Source organism: Humulus lupulus, chromosome 6 (assembly GCF_963169125.1).
Source record: "Humulus lupulus chromosome 6, drHumLupu1.1, whole genome shotgun sequence".
Classification (NCBI taxonomy): domain Eukaryota; kingdom Viridiplantae; phylum Streptophyta; class Magnoliopsida; order Rosales; family Cannabaceae; genus Humulus; species Humulus lupulus.
Genome location: NC_084798.1, coordinates 77,432,820 through 77,456,910, shown reverse-complemented (window position 1 = coordinate 77,456,910; position 24,091 = coordinate 77,432,820). Strand labels below are relative to the sequence as shown.

The window sequence follows — 24,091 nt, the reverse complement described above, 5'->3', positions numbered from 1 at the left end:
AGGGAAATGCAACGGTAGCCGAGTATGTTAGCAGATTTGATGGGTTGGCCAAGTTTTCTTTTGACATGGTACCCACAGATGTAGCTCGGAAGGAAAGATTTGTTCAGGAATTGAATCCTGGAATAGTTCAGGGCATTAGAGTTGCCCCAGTGCATGAAGTCTCTACCTATGCTCAGGTGGTAGGGAAGGCTCTTGTTGTTGAGAGCGCAGGACATCAGATTGGGCAGAAGAGTGTCAGAGAGCACGAAACTCAAATAGTAGTACCTCCACTTATTGGAGCAAGTAAGAAGGAAAGCCGGAAGACATATCCAGTATGCGCTCGGTGTAAAAGGCATCATTTAGGAGAATGCCAAGCAAGGGCATGTTTCTCATGTAATATGTTTGGACATCGTAAGAAAGATTACCCAATGCGAAGGAAGGATGAGCAAAAGCAGATGGACAACTCGACTCCAGCTCGAGTGCTCATTCCAATGCAGTCAGAATCTGAGACTAAGACTAGTTCCTCAGGGGTGGCAGGTGAGTTTTCTAGTTCTGGTTTTTGAGTTATGCTCATTGGTTTTGGTGCCATGCTGTTTCTTTGTTTGATGCTTCTAGAGAAGCATAGAGCTATTATGCAGATTGCATGGCTATGTTATGATGGAAAGTGATACTGTATTGGTGATTTAAGAGATGAGGTGAATTAAGGTAAAAAGAACTCATCAGTTGATATGATAAAGTTGGTTATGACCAGCTTCAGTTTAATCCAGGATATGGATTGGTTAAGTAATTATGAGGCAATGCTATATGGCAAAGAAATGATAGCAACTCTTGGGCTTGAGAGTGGGAAGTCTTGTGGCAGTTGGCAATGTGCACGGGTTCTGTATGCTTATGATATCTGTATTGAGAGTTGGGGTTTTATTGTAGGGAGATGCATGAAACTCTAGCTAGTGTGGTGGATACCACTTAGATTGTGCCAGTGGGGTCAGGACAGACTGAACTAGTATGTAAGTTTCTGGATGTGCTTCTAGGGGATTTGCCGGAGTTTCTTTTATGTGAAGAGATAAAATGGTAGATGGTTGGTGCCAGGAATGGAAACAGGTTTTAGGGCACTGTATTGAATGATTCAGCAGAGTTGTAAGAACTTAAGGTTCAATTATTGAGTAAGATGGAATTCTCCAAGGTGGATCTTTGAACTGGTTATTACCAGCTAGAGATCAGGGAGAAGGATATGCAAGAGATTGTTTTATATCAGATAAGGGCACTAGGAGTGCTAAGCTGTGATTTGAGAATGTAACTAATGTTAAGTTGTCTTGATGAATCAGATGAACAGAGCATTCAAAGGTTTATTTGAATGGGATTTGTCATCGTCTTGGACGATGGTTTTGTGGTGTAATCTCGGCGGAAATTTGCCAAGGTCAAGGAATGCCTTAAGGGCAGGAGTATCCTTGGGTGGTAAAGATATTTCAGGTGCCTTGGGAAATAGTTCTGAGTCTTCTTGCAAATAAAAACCAATTAGTAGGTGGTTATGACACCTCAGTGACAGAGAAAATTAATTGCCTATGTAATATGTTGGTTAAAGTATCTGACCAGAACTAGAGAAGAGTTTCTAGTGGGCCAAGTGGCCAATGTTATGTTTGAGATTATTATCTCAGAGAAGATCAAAAGGAAAGATGACTAGGTGAACCACAGATAGGAAAGGTTGAGTGAGAAAGTCTTAGCTGGATTAGCTAAGAATTGTATAGTGTTAGGTATGAATTTATTATGGTATAAGGATCGGATTTGGAATCCGATGGACACTAAGATTAATTGGGAGATTCTGAATGAATCTCATGCTTTTCTCTTCATTCAGGCATCATGGAAATGTAATAGGATATGAAAGCGTTATAGTGGTGGCCTGAGATGGAGAAGGATGTAATGGAATGCGTGGTAAAGTTCTTAACCTGTTAGCAGGTCAAGACAGAGCATCAGAATCAGTGGGGCCATTGTAGCCTTTGAGTATCTTATAATGGAAATAAGGAAACATCGTGATAGGTTTCGCGATGGCACTGCTCAGGTTTGTGGGCCAGTTTGAGTAGCATCGGGTCATTATGACCAGTATTTAAAGTGAGCCACTTCTATCAGTAAGAGTAAATAATACAATTGATCAGTATTCAGATCTCTATGTGAAAGATGCAGTGCACCTTCATAAAATTCAAGGTCTATCTTATCAGATGAAGACTCTATTGTTGCTTCCAGATCATGGAAGGGTTAAGAAGGCGATGAGTATATAGATGAGATTCAATACAATTTATTGCTCTCAGACTGATGGTAAATCAGAGAGAGAGGGTTATCCAATTATTATTGGAAGAACATCTTATAAGATGAATGAGTTAATATATGTCTGGATCCTAAGGTGGTTCAGGGGACCATTGAGATTATTAGAGGGTGAAACTTGGATGCTCACTTCTCAGAGTAAATGGAAAAGTTTTGCTGAATTGAAAAGCAGGAACATAGAGTTCCAGGTAGAAGATTATATCTTCCTTAAAAAGTATCACCATGGAAAGGGGTGACGAGTTAAGAGCAAGTTGAGCCCTAGATCATTTTGACAATTTGAGTCCTGGATAGGACTGGTCAGGTTGACTTTGGATCGGCCTTATCTTTGGCACAGTCAGTTGTATACAGTGTATTATGTATTTCCATGCTAAGGACATGGGTTAAAAGAAACTCATGAGTTGAGTTATGAGAATCTAGAGATTGAGGCTAAGTTATCCTGTAAGGAGTAGCCAGTTCAGATTTTAACAGAAAGAATAAGGTTATGAGGAACAAAGTGTACCTTGAGTTAAGGTAATGTTACATAAATAGTGAGGTCGAGGGAACGATCTGGGAAACTGGAATCAGTTGAGCAGAATTTATATTCCAGGCAGTTTAGATAAATTTCGAGGATGAAATTTCTGTAAGGAGGGGATAGTTGTAATACCCCAAATTTCCTAATAAGGTTTAGGACCTTGATTAGGAGGCCGGGATGGCCATAATTGATTTATTATGTTATTAAATGATAATATGCATGTTTAGGTGTATTAAATATGCATGTGAACTCATTTATGAGTAATTAGGTGATTTTCATATTTTGGCCATTTCGGGCATATTTGGCATATATGTGATATGTGTGTGGTGCTTTATTATTATTTGGTTATGCCAGGGTTACTCAGCACAAGACGATCCTAGGAGGTAAGCTAGTGGGAAAGTCACAACGAGATTTATTTTTTACTCGGAGTGAGTCAAGGGGTATTTAGAGCATTATAGGGTTATTGAGTAATGGGAATAAATATTTGGTGATAAATTGGGAGTTAGTAAGATCAGGGGGAAATTCTGGAGGTTTTGACTATTTTGCCCCCGGGAGTGTTTTCTGGACCCCGAGCGTTAGGATTTGTTTGAGGCTACTTAAGCTTGAAATAACCTCTTAAGAAATAAAAAGAACGTTATGTACATTCTCTCTCCCTCTAAGTTCCATTTTCGTCTCCCGATCGCATTTTCGAAGGTAACTTGAGTTCTAGGACTCAGATTCAAGCGAGGATCGAGGCATAGCGATCCTAGGGAAGATTGGAAGCTTATTAGCCGGAGGATTTAGTTGGAAACAACTCAATCGGAGGTAATTCAAGTTTTAAGTTCTAAGTTTTTAAAGTTTATAAGCTTGAATTGGACTTTGTGTTTTGATGAGTTTTTGTTAGATTTGAAGCTTGGGTTTTATGGGTTTTGGATCATGGGGATGTTTGGGAACTTTGATTTTTGAGTTTGGAGATGTTTGGATATGTTTTTGAAAGGTTTTTAGATGAAGAAATGGAGGTTTTATGGCTGGGTTCGAGGTTGAGCCGCGACTCTGTTCTTGGGCGTTGTGGCTCAAGCTTGAAGAAGCTGGTGATTTGGGGCTGATGGGTTATTTGAGCTGCGGTTCTATTGGGTAGAGCTGCGGCTCTAATTGCTATCAGAGAAGAGTTTTTGGGCCTGACTTGAGTGGGGCTGTGGCTCTAATGGTTGGGGCCAAGACTCAAAAGGGAAAAAGTGACCAAAGTGGGTTTTTAGTCATGGGAACTCAAACCTTAGGCCTCGGGATCATTCCTAATACCCGATTTAGTGGGATTTGATGTCTCGGAGGCTAGGTCTTGGTTCCGGGATTGGTTTTAGAACTTGAACTCATTGGATCACCGTTTATGGTTGTGACTAAGTTATCACTAGGGGCTTGGAATCAGGATCGTGCTTGTGGCTCGTTTATTGGTAACCTGTGCTTGGACCAAAGGTAAGAAAACTGCACCCTGTGTATATGTGACATGCATGGTTATTCTTGATGCATGTTGGATGTTTAAATGTAATGCACGAGAAACATATGATTAGGACATGTTATGAATATTGAATATGAGATTGTTCAGAGCTTGAGCATCTGTGTTTATGAATGGTCCTAATTATGCTAGCAGTTGTTAAATGAGCATGCTGAATGCTTTATATTTGACATATGATATATGTTTGTTTGTATTACCTCATTGAGGAAGCACTGACTTATTAGCCAGGGATCGACATTGGTGTCAGTATTGATTGTAAATCTGTGACTTATCAGTTAAGATCAACAGTAGTACTGAGCACAGGTCGTATAACATTGACTTATGAGTCAAGGACGGTATTACTGTGTTCAACGCAAGCCGAAAAGATTAGATCTAATCGATATCAGCATTGAATGACTCATATGGGGTATTAATGCTGGACTGACCCAAAGGTCGATGAAAATTATAAGCGCTTGTCTAGTCTAAGGGCTAGTTACTTAGAGCCAGAGCCAGAAAGGCTAAGGTGACCTACACGTCACATGACTAGGAGGGTATGGGGCCTCTGAGATGGACTTATTAGTCATCTAATCGAGATGGACTTATCAGTCATCTGACCAGGATAGACTTATTAGTCATCTGACCGAGATGGACTTGTCAGTCATCTGACCGAGATGGACTTATCAGTCATCTGACCGGGATAGACTTATCAGTCATCTGACCGAGATGGACTTATCAGTCATCTATTTAGAGAGTGACTTATTAGTCAACTGGTCAAGGAATGACTTATTAGTCATCTACCTCAGAGAGACTTATTAGTCATCTACCTCAGAGCGAGAAACTTATTAGTAATCTACTCAGAGCGCAGGACTTCACAAATATGTATTTGTACCTGCTTGCATGCATGAGTAGGGTTGTTACCGCTAGGCATGTCTATAATGATTTAGCAACATGTTATTACTTGTTCATGAGCATATTGAGTTTTCTTGCTGGGCTTCGGCTCATGGGTGCTATGTGGTGCAGGTAAAGGCAAAAGAAAGCTGGACCATCCTTGAGTTGGAGAGTTTAGGTGGTGATGTGTACATATGCAGCTGCTCGACTGCCATGGCCGAGGGTTTGAAAGAGGAACTAGGGTTAAACCCTGTTTTGCCGCTTAGATCGGCTGGTTGTAAATATTTTCTTGTAATAGACCTTTAAATTATATTTTTGGGATCCCAATGTATACAGTAAACGCTCTAATGAAACGTTTTATCTTAACCAAAAATTTTAATCCCTAAACCACTAATCATACTTAGTTACACGATTTTGGCCAAATGACTCGATTAGCGAGTTTAGCACTGTTTATAAGGCACACCGTAACGGTCCCTGGAGTTTAGGGCGTTACACTTCATGAGTTTTGGGATAAGAATATTGGTTGAAGAGTTCATGCTCCTCGACCCCATCATAAATGGAAACCACCTAATCTAAATAAGCTTTTGGTTAACGCTGGTGTTGTTGTAGAGGTTTGCAATGGTTATTATAGTAGTGGGGTTGTGATGAGGAACCATCTTGGAAGTGTTTTGGCCTCCAAAGGTATGTTTGTTGACATACCTTGCTCTCCTCTTCTTGATGAGTTGATGGCCATTGAGCATGGAATTGGGCTGGTGATATCTTTATCTTTAGAAAGGTGTGTGGTGGAATCAAATTGTAGTATGGTTGTAGCAATGCTTAATAAATAGGCCACCTGAGGAAAGTGGGGCATTGGATTTGCTGGTTGCTGATATCTGTAGAGAGGCATCTGATGTTGGCCTTAAGGGTGTAAGATTCAGTCCAAGAACAGCTAATCGCGTTGCACATTGTATTTGCCAAGAATGTCATTCTTTGTAAAACTTCTGGCTTTTGGGATGGAGGGGTTCCTCCAATGGTTGCCTCTGTATTATTAGAGGATCGACCTTTCTCTGTTTGAGTTTATTTGTTGTTTGTATTCTCTTTAAAAATATATATATAATTTTCTACAAAATATGAAAAATTGAAGATATCACACTAATATTAAAAGAAATATATATATTTAGATTATGCATTTATTTTCAAAATTTTATCTTAATTATTTTTAGTTATTGTTATACTACTATAAATAGAGGTCTTTAGTCTCTATTTAAAAATATAATCTCTTTTAGAGAGACACACTTTTTCTCTTAGTAAAATTTGGTTTTATTTTTTATTCTTGTGCTTATTTTTAAGGTGATTTCAAAGCCCTAAATATGATTTCTTGTTCTTAATAATTTTCATTGTTCTTTTATTTCCATATGTCAAATTGATTATATTTTTCTATGCTTAATTTTATAATTATTATTTTAATCTTGTTTAGAGTGCCCCTAAATAGAATTTTGTATTAGTATACTATCATCTTAGGGTTATCATTCACCTGATCATTTAGAACCTTGGGTTATTGGTCATAAATTGTAATTGAGATTAATGTCAAAGTTGGTTTTAATTATGATGAAGAATATAATCTTGGTTAAATAAATTGCATGTTTATGGATTTATTGCTTAGATCAACCTATCTCCATGGAACTTAATGATTTCATTAAATTTAATCTTTGGAGCTCTCTTTTAGGTTATTTAATAAATAGAATTAATTAAGAGTGGTTGTTTTAATTAATTAATGGGAGATTGGGGTAATAACAGTTTCATGTTATCTACGGTTAGTAATTTGGTAGAGAATAGAGTATAGTGACATTATCGATTGCTTGAATGATTGTTTGGTGGTGGAGAATGAGTCTTTAACTATTATTTATTATTGAATTCATTTTTACTTTTTCACGTTTCTTTTTAATTCTTAAATTTTAAAAACACCATTTTCATTAACTTTTTTATTTTTGAATTCTAAATTAAATTAGTAATTCTCGTGGGATCGACTCTTACTACTACTATAATGAAGTAGTTGGTTTAGTTTGAAATTAATAACTGTTAAATTTTGTATGGCTTATGACACACATCAAATATTTAGGTCAATTTACCAAAATAATATTGTTGATTGCCTTTTTTGCTATCAACGTTTTTAAAAGAGGTTAAAGAAACAGCTATATGAACGCAGATTTTTACGTGGTTCAGTTTATAAAATAACCCTGCTCCACGAGTCTTTTGTAGTAGGGGGTTTGCTAGCTTATAGTTGTAAGCCTTTTTTTACAGTATCTTCTCAGGCAGCGTTTATATTGCTCTGAGTATTGGTATTTCTTAATAAAAAATCCAACCCCCTACAATGAGACTTCCAACCCTATTTATAGTGGCTGGGGTCATTAATGTTAATCATACACAACTAATCCACATTTCTCTCATAATTGAGGGATCAATACACTTCAATGCATTGGGATGCAATGAACAGAAAATATGGCCCAAGCGGGATTTGCGGGGCCCAATGCAAAAGGTAACCACTTTACGGGTAACATGCCCCTGGGACTGTCAAGACGTGCTGCGCACATTTCCGTGTGAGGCACCGTAGTGGGCATGCGAATTTTCGAGTCGTACCTTAGCAAACCTGCTAACGGATCGCCCACAAAAGTAGTCAGACAATCTTCTGGCTCTGAAGACCAATAGTAATTGACACGTTGCTCCACCTCCTCGGTTCGAGACCCAGAGCCTCAGGCCCGGGAGAACCGTGACACAACACCCGTAGCCTTAACTCCCCGAGCGGGAGGAACTATATTTCCGAGAGTGAAACTTGACACTTGCCTTACCAGGGCGAGGCGCCTACTTTCCCCCGGATGCTTCCTAATATGTGAACATCCTTTCACTGACTACAGGCCTCGTGGAGTAACAAGCCCCGAGTATGCCCGCATGCCATGTAGTAAGTCATCTGGGACTGCCACGTGTTGTTCATGGGAAAATACGGACAACAAATATATTCAATAATAATTAATTAATTAAAAGGGGTATAAAAAGAAAGAAAAAGGGTGCTATTTTTTATTTATTAAAATCTAATTTTACCCTTACAAGTTAAGGTTTATTCAATGAAATATAGCATGAAGGATTTATGTGAGCTAAAAAGTGAAGAAAGGTTGAGGACCTAAATGCTACAAAAAAAAAAAAAAAAAAAATGCTTGCGACCTAATCGACACACCTAGTGAAGTTTGGAGATCCCATGTGTAATTTATCCTTTAAAATAACAAATATTTTTTTAAAAGATTTTTTTTAACCCAAAGTAAAACTTTGTAACATGTTTAAACCGATGACAACAAATTGATAATTTTTCTTATATTTTATAAATTTACATACTATTCTTATTAGTTATAAAACAATAAAATTAAATTTTTAATATATTATTTATAAATATATCTACAATAAATTATTCATATTAGGAATTTTTTTCTTCCAGATTTCAAACATAATAATTGAACATATTGAAATTTTACTAATAATTTATTTAATGAAACTTAAAAAAAAACAAACTTAATATTATTTATGAATATTTATACTTATGTAAAATTTATGAGTAAAAATAAATTTAATGGTAGATTTATTTATTAAAAATAAATTGTTAAAGAAGTATCAAAGATTTTTTTTTTCAATAAAATAGTAAGGAAGGACTACAGTGTTGATAAAAGTTGGTTCCGGCATGTGGATAGTTATAAATTCCAATTTTTCATTATGATAGTATATATTGTAGTTATTTAGAATATCCCACAAAGTTTCAAGAAATTCTGAATAATTTACGGTGACGAAAACAAGGTTCAAACAGTTTGTTGTACGTGTGCACTCAAAAACAGGCACGCGTGGAAAATTCAACTATTTGAACCTTATTTTCGGCACTGTAAATTAATCAAAATTTCTTGAAAATTTGTGGGATATTATAAATGATTACAATGTACACCGTGATAGTGAAAAATTATAATTTATAAGTTTCCACATGCCGAAACTAATTTTTATCAACACCGATATTGACAAAACGCTATCAACACAGCAGTCTTTCCCTAACAAAGTACATAGGTATTTTTTTTTTATTTCTTCACATATGGATAATTTTACATTAAAAAAATAAGAAATGGTGTAATTTTTAGCTTTAAATTTGAAATATTTTTTGGAGTTATTTAGAAAAAAGGTAGGAAAAATAAAAATAAAAGTGCACATATAGTTTTATCCTACAAAAAATTATAAAGAAATTTTGTGTCTCTTTTTAGAGTTAGATCACCAAAAATCTTTGATTTTTTTTTCTAGCACCGAATCCCAAAACTAATTAAGCTCTCAAACCTCTCCATAAATTAATAATTGGTATCAATAAGATATTTAAAAAAAAAATCATTTGAATTGATTAGTAAAATTATTATAATTATTTTTAAGAAATTGTAAACAGAGTTGAGTTGATATTTTTTATTTCCTATCCGTGAGAGGTTTGTCGCCCATCTTCTAGATCAATCCTTTTATCATTTTGTTCCTTATTAACGGTGAAGTTGTGCAAGTATGCACGGAATTGTAGAGAAATTGTGAGTATTGACAAGCCATGTGGGTTGGTGGTGCTTGTGAGGAAGCGATTAAGAAAATGAAAGTGTGTATGTGGAAGCCATTATTGGGGATGCTTTGAAGCTCAATGTCGATGCTGCGATGAGTGCAAATTTTGTGGGAATTGCAGCGATTATTTGGGATGCAACAAGGTGTATGATAGTGGCTTTTCTTAAGCACTTGAAGGGTGGTTTTACTCCTTTGGCTGAATATTTGGCTTTTTGTGAGGGGGCTAAAGTTTTTTTTAGCGCTTGGTTAATGCTAGACTTAATTGTGGAATCTGATACAGAACATGTGATTATGGTTGTTGACTCGTTTTTTGGACACTAATAAAATAATGAAGTGATAACTTTTGTGTACATAAACCAAGAGGGAATATAAAAGACAATAAATGTAGTAATAAATGAGGCAAGGATTATAGTGGTTCGGCCACTAAGGCTTATGTACACTTAATCAATTGTATTAAATGTTTATTCTTTACAAGGAGTAAATGCTTTTGAATACAAAGGTGTGTCCAACCCTTTGTGATTTTGGATGATGTTATTTATAGTGGGAAGATGATAGTTGAGCTTGATGGGACAACACAATTCCAGTATGGCCAAATCCCTAAAGGTGTGGGGATGTCTCTGACATTGCAATTGCTAAATCAAGCAATGTTCCCAATACACACAACCTATATGTGAGCTACAAATTTTAAGTTGAAGAATTTTAGTGACCTTCTCATTATGTAAGACCCGCCTCACTAGACCTGATAATGGCAACACAAGATTAGGTGAGCTAGCCATTAGCAACTTTTAGGTGATTAGGCAATTGCATCTTTTTTACTGGCCTATTCAACACATTTGGTCCACGATGGCTGCCACATCATTAAATTAAAAAAATGCGTATAATAATGGCAATACACAACCAAGTTTTTGGAGTTTTAGAAGGACCGATTGTAAGGAACATTTTCTTGTTGAGTGATAGCCTAAACAATGTTAGCTTTGTTTTTACTTCCAGAGAGGGAAAATTTTAGCTCATAGCTTAGCAAAATTAGTCGTTCTTAATGGCACTAGCCATTTTTTATTTTGATGGTTTTCCTTAAACTGTTGCTAGAACTGTTATAGGACATGCCCCTTGAATAAAGTTGATGACACTACTTCGAAATACCCTTTACGGGTCACCTTTTTAGGAAACATAACCAAATATAAGTTCTAAAAAATGTCTCTGGAGTTTTTAGGACTCTCATTGAAAGTCCTTAAAAAATATATTTTAGGACTCGCAATGAGTGTCCTAAAAATATATGTGGGTCCTAGAAAACCATAATAGAAAATTTAAGTGTATAATATGAGTGATGACTTTTAATGGCTCACTTTGGGTGTCCTAAAAGAGTATTAATGGCTCTCAAACCGTGCCCTAAAAACTATCATGTAAAAAAGGACAAAAATTTCTTATCATTTTCGAATTGGGACTATATTAGGGCATCATATTTTTCTCATCAGCACACAAAGAAGAAGAAAACAAGGAGCAGTCGCCTCTTTCCCTCTCTCTCCCGCCTCCATCAATGCGAGGCCTGACTGCCGCCGTCCACCGTCGACATGCGCCAAACCAAGCGACGTAGAAGGTCATCGACCTTTGACCCCCGCGAGCCCAACCCCACACGCGCCCTCCTTCGTCGCCTAGAGTCGTTCGAAGTCGCAGTGGTTCTAAGTTTCCCAAACACTTCCGAGTGTTTTCCGACAGCCTCAAGCCACCCCGACCCAAACGATCACCACCACTGCATTCCTTGTGCTTTGGGCGTCAAACCCACTAAAGGATTATACTCAAGGACCATCAGAATTGGAAGTCAACATTCGTCAGAATCCATGGAGGTCCGAGAAATCATAGTGCAAATCCAGCCATTCTAGGCCATTCCAAGAAGAACCACCACCACCATGACGCTCCATGAGGCTTGGACTTCGAAGCCTGATCGTTGATTTCCCGAACCACCACCGTGGAGTGGTGGCTCCACCGTCGACGCCGACCATTCTATTAGGGCTCACAACACGAGTCCTAAAAAATCTCACTTTTTAAATCTCTCAAATAGAGGACTCGTGTCATGCGAGCCCTAAAAAGCCTTCTTCGTAGTAGTGTGAATTTCTTTAATGTCTTTTCTATAAAAAAAGTGTGTAAATAACAAAAATTCTTGGTTTTAACGATTTCTTTTATTAAATTTAACGGAATATTCTAAATATTTAACGGAATATACTTTTAAAACCAATTAAAAATTATTTATTTATCAATTATATTAGATATTTATTAATTATATTAATATAAATTCAAATGTTATAAAATATCATTAGATATTTATTAATTATATTAATATAAATTCAAATGTTATAAAATATCATTATTATAATAATATTTAATTCTAGACAAAATATTTTTTAATTATATTAATATAAATTCAATTGTTATAAAATATCTTTATTATAATAATATATAATACAAAACTAGATATTTAATAATTATATTAATGTAAATTCAATATTATAAAATATTATTATAATAATATATCATCCTAATTTTTATAAATTTTTGCTAGAATAAATATTTAGAGAATAAATATTTAGTAATTATATTAATATAAATTTAAATATTATAAATATTATAATAATAATAATAATAATATTTAAACTAGATATTTAATAATTATATTAATGTAAATTCACATGTTACAAAATATTATTAATTATTACAATAATATATAATATATTATATATAAATGTCATGTGTGTACAAATAATATGACCATGTAACCAAATAACAAATTGTCTTTTTTTTGAAGAAAACAAAATATTATTACTAAGCCAAATCGGCTAAAAGAAGAGAATTACAAAGAGCAGGAAGATGCTTCTGTTTAAGAATACAATCAGCTGTGAAATCAGGCGTTGTAGCTAAAAAAATGAGCCACCTGATTCGCGGATCGTTTAACAAAGTAGATAGAGACATTCTTAAGACCAGAAAGGAAACTACAACAGTAAAAAATAATCAGTCCTAAAGGTGAAAGCATCTGAACCTGATGTTGAATAGCATGCACTACAACTAAACAGTCAGATTCAACAATAACATTTGCCCAATCTTTCCTTTTGATCCAACTAAGAGCTTCCTTAATGCTTAGAGCTTCACCCAACAACGTAGTAACTTTACCTCTCCTTCGTCCGTACAGAACTTCAAGAAAGAGACCATTACTATCCCTAGCCACACAACCAAAGCCAAATCTATTCTCTGTTTCATGAACAGACACATCTACATTGATCTTCATCATTCCATCGTGAGGTTTAGTCCAACGCTCCTGGTAAGCACCTCCCCACTGAAACATCTGAGAGGAAGGGAAATACTTCTGAGCTTCTAACCACTGATGAAGACAGGACTGGCTCATAGACAAAACTCAGTTGACCGAAGGCTTTAGCTGCTTCCAAACCAGATAATTCCTAGCTTTCCAGATAGCCCAGCATGTCATGGTAAGAGTAGCCACAACCGAGCTAGATTTATGAGAGAAAGTTGTACTCAACCAGCTTGTAAAACTGGCATTAACGTCAGTGGGAATATCCAAATGCAACTGTTTCCAGCAAGCCTTGGCAAAACAACAATCAACTAACGCATAAAAAATGGTTTCAGGGGCCAACTTACAAACTGGGCATTCAACTTCCACAGCAATATGTTTCAAGTGTAGTTCTACTTGCGTCGGGAGGCACCTACCAGCAGCTCACCAAATGAAGTTTCGAACTTTAGGAGGAATCTTTAGCTGCCATAACTTACGCCAGAAACTAGAACTGTTGTCTGTACACCAGTGACCATTCAAGCAATTTAGACAATTGTAGGCACTCTTTACTGTAAACATTTTGGTAGTTGCTTTGGCCCAATGCCAAGTATCATGCTCACAATTCACACTCAAAGGGATATTAGCAATGAGCTCATGATCCCTGTCATTAAACAAATCAGAAAGAACATCCTCATCCCAAGCCTTCGTATCTTCCATCAACAAACTAGAAACTGGTTTATCTTCAAGAGCAGGGTGATTAGAGGAAACAACAAGATTCTGATCATTTGGAAGCCAAGGATCATGCTTGATAGACACTTGGAGACCTGACCCAATCCTTTTCCGAGCTCCCCGGCGCACCAAATCTTGAGCTGCAAAGATACTCCTCCAAACAAAGCTCAGGTTCCTCCCTAAACTAGCCGCCAAAAAGGAGCAGTGAGGAAAATACTTGGCCTTAAAAATCTTACTCACCAAACTGTCAGGATTCCTTAGAAATCGCCAACCTTGCTTACTCAGGAGAGCAAGATTAAAATCGCAGATGCTTCGAAAACCCATACCTCCTGCTATTTTTGGCTAGTTAGCCTATTCCAACACATCCAATGAATGCCTTTCCTCTTCTTAGACGAGTTAGACCACCAAAAATGATTCATCATAACCTCAATTTCTTGACAAAGTTCTAGAGGAAGAAGGAAAACATTCATGGCATAGGAGGGCAAGGCTTGGGCCACAGATTTGATAAGTATTTCCTTGCCTGATCAAGACAATAACTTTCCTTCCCAACCTTCAATCCTATTTCGAATTCTCTCCTTTAAGAAGCCCAACATTGCCGTTTTTTTTCTGCCCAGCATGTTAGGAAGGCCCAAGTGAAAGTTACCCGAACCCCCCTCCAAAATATCCAACTTTTGGCAAATCTTCATTCTAGACTCAGCTGAAGTGTTTGTACTGAAAAAAATAGATGATTTAGCAAGATTAACTTGCTAACCCAAGCCCTTTTCAAACCACTTAAGCAGAAGGTTAACCTTGGTTGCTTCTTCTTCCGACGTACGACAGTACAAGTAACTATCATCGGCAAAAAATAAGTGAGAAACCACAGGAGCCCTCCTAGCAACATGACAACCATGAGGCCATCCTCGATTGCCAAAATGAGTGATAAGCTTCGAAAGACCCTCAACACAAATGAGAAATAGATAAGGTGAAATGGGGTCCCCTTGCCTAAGACCCCAAGACGGAAAGATAGGCCCCAACTCTTTATCCCCCGTAACCACCGTATACTAAACAGAGTAGATGCATTGCATAATCAGATGAATCCAACGGGAGCTGAAACCCAGTCTAGTCATCATAGCTTCCAAGTAAGACCACTCCACTCGCTCATAAGCTTTACCCATATCCAACTTGATTGCCATATACCCATCCTTTCCTTGAGATTTTCGCTTCAAAAAATGGAGAACCTCGAAAGAAATTAAAATATTGTAAGTGATTAACCTGTTAGAGATAAAGGCACTTTGATTATCAGAAATCACAAAGGACAATAAAGGTTTAAGTCTGTTGGCCATCACCTTAGAAATGACTTTATAAAGGACATTACAAAGCGAGATAGGGCGTAGATCACCCAAAACTTCGGCCCGTTTCTTCTTTGGAATTAAAACGATGTTCATGACATTCAAGGAAGGAGCTAGAACGCCCCTGCTGAAGAAATCACGGACCACAGCTACCACATCATTTCCAACTATGCTCCAATAATGTTGGTAAAAAGCCGGGTTAAAACCATCAGGACTCAGAGCCTTATCAGGGTGCATTTGGAAGACAGCATGTTTAACCTCTTCTTCAGTAACCTCTTTAAGAAGCTCCATATTTTGAACCTCAGTGATACATGGCTGAATAAGCTCCAATAGGTCATCCCATTCAGTAACTGAAGCTTTGAAAATTCTGTTAAAATAATCCAGGATTAATCTGTCTAACCCCGAATCCCAGTCCACCAAAACACCCTCAGTATTCTTCAAATGTAGCAACTGATTATGTCAACGCCTCCAACTAGCCATAGCATGGAAATATTTACTGTTCTGATCCCCTTATTGCAGCCAATATTGTTTAGCCCGTTGTCTCCAGTAGACGTCCTGCTGATGAAGAGTGTGAAATAATTTTTGATAGGCTTCTTTATACCGAATAAGACCAACACCATCCTTGCTCTGCTTATATATGTTAGTTCCATTTGATATTGGTGCAGCTTTCTTTTGAACTGTCCAGTAGTCTCTCTGCCCAGGAAGATAACGCAGTGATACAAAGCTGCAGCTTACCATGAATATCAGCCCGGGCAGCTTTCTTCCAACTCTCCTAGACTAAATGGCGACACATAGCTTCTGAAATCCAAGTATTCTCAAATCTGAATTTAAGCTTAGGTCTCGAATTGTACCTCTTAACGGGCTCCAAAAACAGTGGACTATGATCAGAAGAGGAAACACCTAAGTTCATCAACCTAGCCTCCGAGAAAACTTCAATCCAATTTTGAGACACCAAAGCCCTATCAAGCCAAACTTCCATCCAACCACTCGTGCCACACCCTCTTTCCCAGGTGAACTGATGACCAGAAAGGTCCAAATCGATGAATCCACAATATTGAACCACTTGTTGAAAACCACTAATCAACCACACTGGATAATTATTACCTCCATGCTTATCAGTACTGCAAAGAACATTGTTAAAGTCTCCAATAATACACCAAGGCTCATTCCGATCTGCTTTAAGCTTTCGAAGAAGGTCCCACGTAACTTGCCTTTTAGTATGATTAGACTCGCCATAAAAACCAGTTAAACGATAAGGAAAATACCCTGGTAAGCAAACCAAGGAATCAATGTGATGTTGGGAGAAATTTAGAATAGACAGATCTTCCTTGTGTTTCCAAAAAAGGGCTAAACCACCACTTCGACCTTGTGCCTCCACCCAAAAAACTCCTCCATAATCCACTAATCGAGCCAAACTTTCAATTTTGACCTAAGAACACAGCGTTTCACAAAGAAAGATGAACTTGGGACGCTTTTGAGAAAGAATCTCCTTAAGGAACCGAATAGTCCGTGGGTTCCCAAGCCCACGACAGTTCCAACTTAAGGTAGTCATGGTTGAAGGTGAGGCCCCAAATCGAGGCCCACCCTATATTGGATTATCACCTGTCCTCTGTCACTGTGTTCACATTCTGCCATAGTGTTTGCCCCTGGGTTGCACCCCTGATCATCTTGTCGTCTCCGTTTAGTCTCTGTCACACATAACTGATTAATTTGGGAACTATATGTCTGAAGATCTTTGCCTTCGTTGTGAGCCCGATTATAATCCTTACTTAATCCGGAAGATAGAGTTTGACCCTTTCTCGTCGTGCAACCACTGCGGTCACCCTCATCCTCCTCCATGAACGATACACCAACTTCTTCTCGAGGCCCAGTGATTCTACGTATTGGCTGGGTTCTTTGTTCCACTATTGATATGTTGTTGTCTTCATCTGATAAAAATGTGTGGCTATAACGTAACCACTTAGCTCCAATGAAGTAATTATGTCGTTGAGGAGGAGCTCTCATCCAAGCACCATAGGGTCTTTCTATAGTCTGCATGTGATGATGAAACAACCTGTCAAAAAAAATTTCAGAATGCCCTATCAATCCACAAATGAAACAAAAAGTAGGAACCCTTTCATACTTGAAGTGAACCCAAAATTCGGAAGATCCCGATTTGGTAATCTTCATTTTCCGTTTGAGAGGCTGCTCTATATCAATGGTGACTCGAATGCGAAAAAAATCCCTCCAAACTCCTATAAAATTAGATGCATCAGACTCCAGAAATGTACCGATTGCGTTGCCAATATCCTTGGCCACCCGTTCATACATGAATCCAGGCTGAAGATCATGGATTTCCACCCAAAGATCCAACTTGTTCAAGATCAAGTCTTTAGGATTTTCCCCCCGTTTCAACCGTGCAAAGACCAACTGCATCCTATTAAACATCCAAGGACTTCCATCTATGACCTGTTGGATGTCTACTTCATGATAGAATTGAAACAAATAGAGGTTGTGACTGATTTCTTTTACAAACATCCCTTTACCTGGCCTCCATAGAGATGGAATCATATGTTGCATAATTTCAAAATTTATTACCCTATCTGTCAAGAATCTTCCAACCAAACACCACTGGGTGTCAACTCCATCCTCCTCCGTAGTCGCCTCGTACACTAGCCCTATAGAAGCTTCCTCCTCCATCGTAATCTTAGCATATTGCTCTACCAAGTCTGTAACAGAACTAGATGTAGAAGCCATAGCTACCCACACCGACAGAAACCACCGACGAAAACACCAATAACTCTCAGCCTTTCCAATTAATGGAAACCATGTCAAAGGACAAGACTAAAAAGAACTAGGGATTCAGGAAGAAGCTAAGTTCTTAGGGGAAAGAGCTCAGTTCTTGGAGAGAAAGAAGAAGATCTCAACGTTCCATATATTGAAGTTTTAATGTATATGTTTTGTTTTTCAATTGAGAAGAAAATTACAGTTAACTAAATAAGAAATTAAAATAGCATTTATCTTTTATTAAGAATAAATAAGTTAATTTTCGAATCATTGATATGTACCTTAAATAAGATAATTTGTGATGTAAAATATTACCGTATTATTTTTTTAAAACAAAAAACATAAACAATATTTTGGTTTAATTTTTCTATTAATATTTTTATGTCATTCTTTTATATATATTACTATTTATTTATTTAAAATTTATATGATAATCATAAAAACTTAATAAAATTTCTAAACAAACATGTTGCTTGTATCTAATATATATATATATATATATTTAGGATAATTCTATGGTAGGGCCTTCAAAAAGAGTCCTACTGTAGGGCTCTTTTGTGTTCTCAATTCGTAAATAGTTTTCGGCGCGATTTTTTTTATGACCATGTATATTGTAGTTATTTAGAGCATCCTGCAAATTTTCAGAAAATTCCGAATAATTTACAGTGCCGAAAACAAATTATTGCACGCGTGACTAATTTTTTTATGCGCGTGAAAAATAGCATGTTTGAACTTAGTTTTCGGCACTGTAAATTATTCAGAATTTTCTGAAAATTTGCAGGATGCTCTAAATAACTACAATATACACGATCATAAAAAAAATCGCGCCAAAAACTGTTCAAAGGTTGAGAACACAAAAGAGCCCTACATTAGGGCACTTTTTGAAGCTCCTACCAAAAAAAATTCCATATATATATACTATTTAACTAATTAAAAGAAAAGAAGATCTAACGAACTAATTTTTATTTTGGGTAAATTTATATTATTATTATTATTTTTTTTTTGTAAGAACCGTTTGCACATAAATTTATATATTAATTTGAGATGTTTTACTTTTGTTGAAAACGTAGGTCTCATCAAAGTTCATTGGCATTATCCGCAAGAGGAATTTTCAACTTTGGTAGCACACAATTGAACAGTTACCCTTAATGATATGTTCATTAGATATTTGTAGTGTTTACATGATTTCAAATCATGTTATCTTTCTGGTCAGCTTCTTTTATCGTCCATATTTACAGTAATTAACTATAGTCTTAGTATTATTGTATTTAGATCTTGATAAATATATTATTATTATTATTATTATTATTATTATTATTATTTAAATCTGTATCTTTAAATCCTTATCATCAATGGGCTGCTATGTGATATTAACTTAAAAAATTAAAGCTTTAGAAGCTAAAAAACGCTTTCTTTTTTAAATCAAGTGATGAAGATGATTACAACTCAAAATAAATTCGTATAACCTGAGTAAAAAAAATTAAATAAAGGTATGATAATTTGAAGACTTTTCTTTTTTGTTAAAGTAAATAATGATTTCTTATTGAATTCAACAAAATTTCATCACAATGTTTTTTCCATCTTGAGAATCATATTTCATGGTTAAGCCACTATTTAATAATAATAAAGTTTGATTTGTCTTCCCAAAGTAAATATGAAAAAAAATACCTGGGTTATATATGACTGTCTAGGGGGATCATAGAATAATACATGTGACGTAATCTTATGTAAAAATAAAAATAAAAACCACAAGTATGACATAATAGTGACTCAATATTTAGTCTTTATGGAAACAATGAAAAAATAGAAAAGAAAAAAAGTTTAGATTTCAAAAACCAAAACATTGCCTATCATTTACATATTCAATATGGAAAAAGTAAGTTAAGCATGCTAGTTTGTGAAGCTAGCAACATAGTTGGGGCCATAAAGATTGTGTCTCACACCACAAAATACATTCCCATATATGATTCATATTTGTGTGGCACTTGGGATAACCATGAGCATTAAATTTAAAAAAGTGACATATGGACCATGATTGATTGAAAAAACTTTATATTCATCTTTTTCATTTATTTTTATTTTTATTAAAAAAAAGCACTAAGTACTAATGCAATGCAAAGAAAAAATAAAACTTGGGACTCATGCAAACCTGTTCCAGTTGAGGGTCCTATCTTAAGTTCCAAAGATACGTCATCACAACGTTATGATGACGTAATATACATACATACCTATATAATTATATAGTAAGATGGTATAGACAAATCCCCTGATCTCAAGCAAAGTCCATGTGGGTCTTATGGGCCGCCTACACCTTAGCACTTTGACCTCCAAAGTTTCTTACAAACTCTCTCTTGCTCTCAAACGTGTATATATAGGTTCAAATATCTACCTTTGTTTTCTCATCTCTTTTAAAAAATATATATATATATACACATTATATAGTTTTCCGGTTTTGGCCAAACTCTGATATTGAAAGTGCAACTATATACATACCAAGAAGAGAAAAGATGCCTGGTGAGATAGAGAATTCTGAGATTGTTAGAGACCCTCGTCCGGTGGTTAGGAAATTTTTGGCTAGGCAACAACAAGAAGGGTTAGGTGCCATTGTTAGAAGGAGTATTGGCAGGTGAGGTTTTGCACAGAGAAAAACCAAAATTGTTTGTTTTTTCATTGAATTTACTTAATATTTTGAGCATTTTTTATTAATGGGCTCCAATTGCTTTCAGGTTTGAGCTCAAATACTTTGATCCTTTCCTTGCTTTGGATGAATTCTCAGGTGGGTCTCTCAGCTTCTTTCTCTATTATTTATATATATATATATATTTACAATATGGTTTTCTGAGATTGTATTTCATTTTTATGTGTTAACAGTTACTGCTCCAGCTGGGTTTCCTGATCATCCACATAGAGGTTTTCATCACTTGATTTTAGTCTCTTTTGTCATTGAGACGACATTTGGCTTAAGTGCTCATTCTCTCTTCTTATTTTGAAATAACAGGGTTTGAGACAGTGACCTACATGTTACAGGTATAATCCTATGATATAAATTATTTTAATCTTCGATCAACTTACCTGGAAAAGCAAATATTTGCTATATTACTTAATTTTCAATCAAATGGCCAGCGTAGCAGGCAATATGGTAGGTTGGTTTTTACTTTTTATTGGCCAACCAGGGCCAATGACTTGGCCATTTTATCTGGCACCAAGTGTACGAGCAAAAAAATCAAATTGATCTCAAAATCTTGCATAACTTTAAAAAATAAAAAACCATTTTAATTATTTAAAGTTACTAACTTTGTTGTAAAATATAAATGTTTAGGGAGCTGTGACACATGAGGATTTTGAAGGGCACAAAGGGACAATACAGGCTGGTGATCTTCAATGGATGACGGCAGGAAGAGGAATTGTTCACTCTGAAATGCCTGCAGCTCAGGGCACCCAAAAGGGTCTACAATTATGGATCAACCTCTCCTCCAAAAACAAAATGTAAATGAAAAAAATTGAAATAACTTTTCTAACTACTAATTTAAAATCCCTAATGCAATTTTGAAAAATATGCATATAATTCTCCATATAAAGTGTGTATGCCTTTGTCATATATTTCAATGTCATGGTTAACTTTTTCCCAAAGCTGCTTTGAATTCAAATCATATATATAAATATGTATACATTGCGTGTGAATGTGGCAAAACTATATACTAGTTTATCCCTATACCATGGTGTGGAAATAACCTTTTCAAAAATTTGGCAGCCTTGGACTATTCTCTTAGAATAAATGGACTAGTAGTCTACAACGGTGGATGGTAGTATTTTTTTCTCTTTCTCCGGAGAATATATATATATAACATTTTTATTTTTTATAAATGAATTCAGGATAGAACCAAGGTATCAAGAAATGTTGAGCAAGGACATAGCAGAAGTAGAAAAAGATGGAATAAAGGTAAGAGTGATAGCAGGGGATGCCTTAGGAACCAAGTCACCCGTCTACACAAGAACACCAACCATGTACTTAGACTTCACTCTTAAGCCAGGAGCACACCTTCAACAACCAATACCAGTGTCATGGAATTCATTTGTGTATGTCTTAGAAGGCGAAGGAATCTTTGGTGGCGGCGACGGTGGTGGTGCCTCGAAGCTCTCGTCGGTGACAGCTCACCATCTTCTTCTCCTAGGATCTGGAGATGGATTGGAGGCATGGAACAAGTCATCAAAACCTCTTAGATTCATCTTAGTTGGAGGTGAGCCATTAGGTGAGCCTCTAGCTCAATTGGGCCCATTTGTGATGAACACTCAAGAAGAAATTAACCAAACAATTGATGATTTTGATAACTATACCAATGGATTTGAGAAAGCAAAACATTGGAGATCTGAAGCTGCTATTGCTCTTGGATTTTAGCTCTTTAATCTGTTACCCTTTCAGAAAAAAATTTCTTATTTTCATTATTATTATTATTATTATTATTTTTGTTTTGAGGACCAAAATTTATTATTATTCATCAATCAAATTTTGTACATTAGCTAGATATATATTATATGAATAACGAACATGACAATTTCCCCTTCTTTTTAATGAAGCATGACGTGTGTATATCCATATCTTATATGCAGGATAACTACACTGAAAATATATTTTTTAGATATATAACTAATCTGGGGCACATATTGAATAAGAAATAAAAAGATTTCACTTGGAATCTAACACCATCATCTTATTGATTCTTTCCTCGGTCACCACTAAGCTAGATTTATGCTAAAAATATTTGTAAAAGCATGTAAATATACTATTTTTTTATTGAGATTAATTTTAGAGAAAAATAATTAAAGGAAATTACACCACAATTTTCGGTTAATGTAAAATTACAAGAATAAATCTAATAACTTTTATTTATTTATTTATTTTATATACATAAAAATAAAAATAAGGGAATTTACTTATTTGGTATCCTGTGTTTTTGCAAATTATTATTTTTGTGTCTTCTTTTTTCAATAATGGTTATATGGAATCAATATTTTAAAATCATACATATTTGGTACTCCTGGACTCTGATTTGATAAATAAAATTTTACTAATGTGGCTAAATTGTTATCAGTTATATGTAATTAAGTAATTAAATTTGAATTTGATGTTGAAAAACAATGACATAGATTATGAGCATTAAATGCAAACTTTAATCACCAACTATACTCATAATCATAAATGCAAGATCAAGTATTTATTTAGAGCATCAAAATCAATAAATGCACATACCTCCTAATCCTTCCATGTGAGCCATTTTGCTTCAAGAACTTCAAAAAGAATCACCACCAATATCACCAACTTGAGCAAAGCCTAGAGAGCACTTGTGGAGCTATCCCCTTTCCTTCTTATTACCATATATCCTCATGACCACTTCTAACACCAATCACTCATATAAATACATGACATACCCTTATAACCCTAAGGGGTTATATTTACTAATAGGGCTTAAGTGGTCCTTTTTATCGTATACTATAATTTAATGGGCCAACTATAGTATTAAGGGTGCTCTCATGTGCCTCTAACATATAGTTAATTTATTAACCATCCCATTATGGTTATTAGTGTAAAATTAGGCACATAATTAATGATTGTGTATTATGGAATTAAACCTATGATTGTATTAGTTCATTATAATAATTCCAACATTTGAAACTCATATAATTGAGAGCAATTGATTAAATTGGTAAAATTTTATAAATTAAATTTGAGTTTATGATACTTAATATGTATGATTTTAAAATATAGGGTACAAAATATATACGATTTCAAAATACAGAATATCAAATAAGTATTATTGTAAACACATGACACTAAAATAATATTTTACAAAAATACAAAATATCAAATAGTTATTTGTAATAAAAGCAAATTTTGCTTTTAAAGAGAATGACAATAATATAATAGTACTAGAAGTGACTTTTGACTTTCATTTAAAAAAAAAAAAATGTTTTCACTTCCCTTTTCCACTGAAATTTCAAGACTAGAATAGTAAGAAAACACAAAATTTTATTTTCCTTTTCATTAATTTTGTTATTTATGAACCATGCTATACATAACGACTAGAATTGTGAAACGATTCACATGGACTTTAAACATTGGTCTTTCTCATTTAAAAAAGGGAAATCTACAAAAATACGCTAGAAGTTAAAAAAAATATGAAAAATACGGTATATTACAAAAATACGGAATTTTTGGATAAAAACACGGAGTGGCAAAAGTGTAA

General features: G+C 35.4%; 1 protein-coding gene across 1 annotated transcript; it reads left to right on the top strand.

Annotated features, from left to right (window-relative positions):
* The first annotated feature begins 20,165 nt into the window (after positions 1 to 20,165).
* On the top strand, positions 20,166 to 22,437 carry LOC133782299 (pirin-like protein). The gene is made up of 6 exons (XM_062221549.1): positions 20,166 to 20,475; positions 20,576 to 20,625; positions 20,721 to 20,759; positions 20,848 to 20,876; positions 21,169 to 21,335; positions 21,723 to 22,437. The coding sequence occupies exons 1-6, from the start codon at positions 20,357 to 20,359 to the stop codon at positions 22,243 to 22,245; spliced, it is 927 nt and encodes a 308-aa protein (XP_062077533.1). The 5' UTR covers positions 20,166 to 20,356; the 3' UTR covers positions 22,246 to 22,437.
* Positions 22,438 to 24,091: the final 1,654 nt, after the last annotated feature.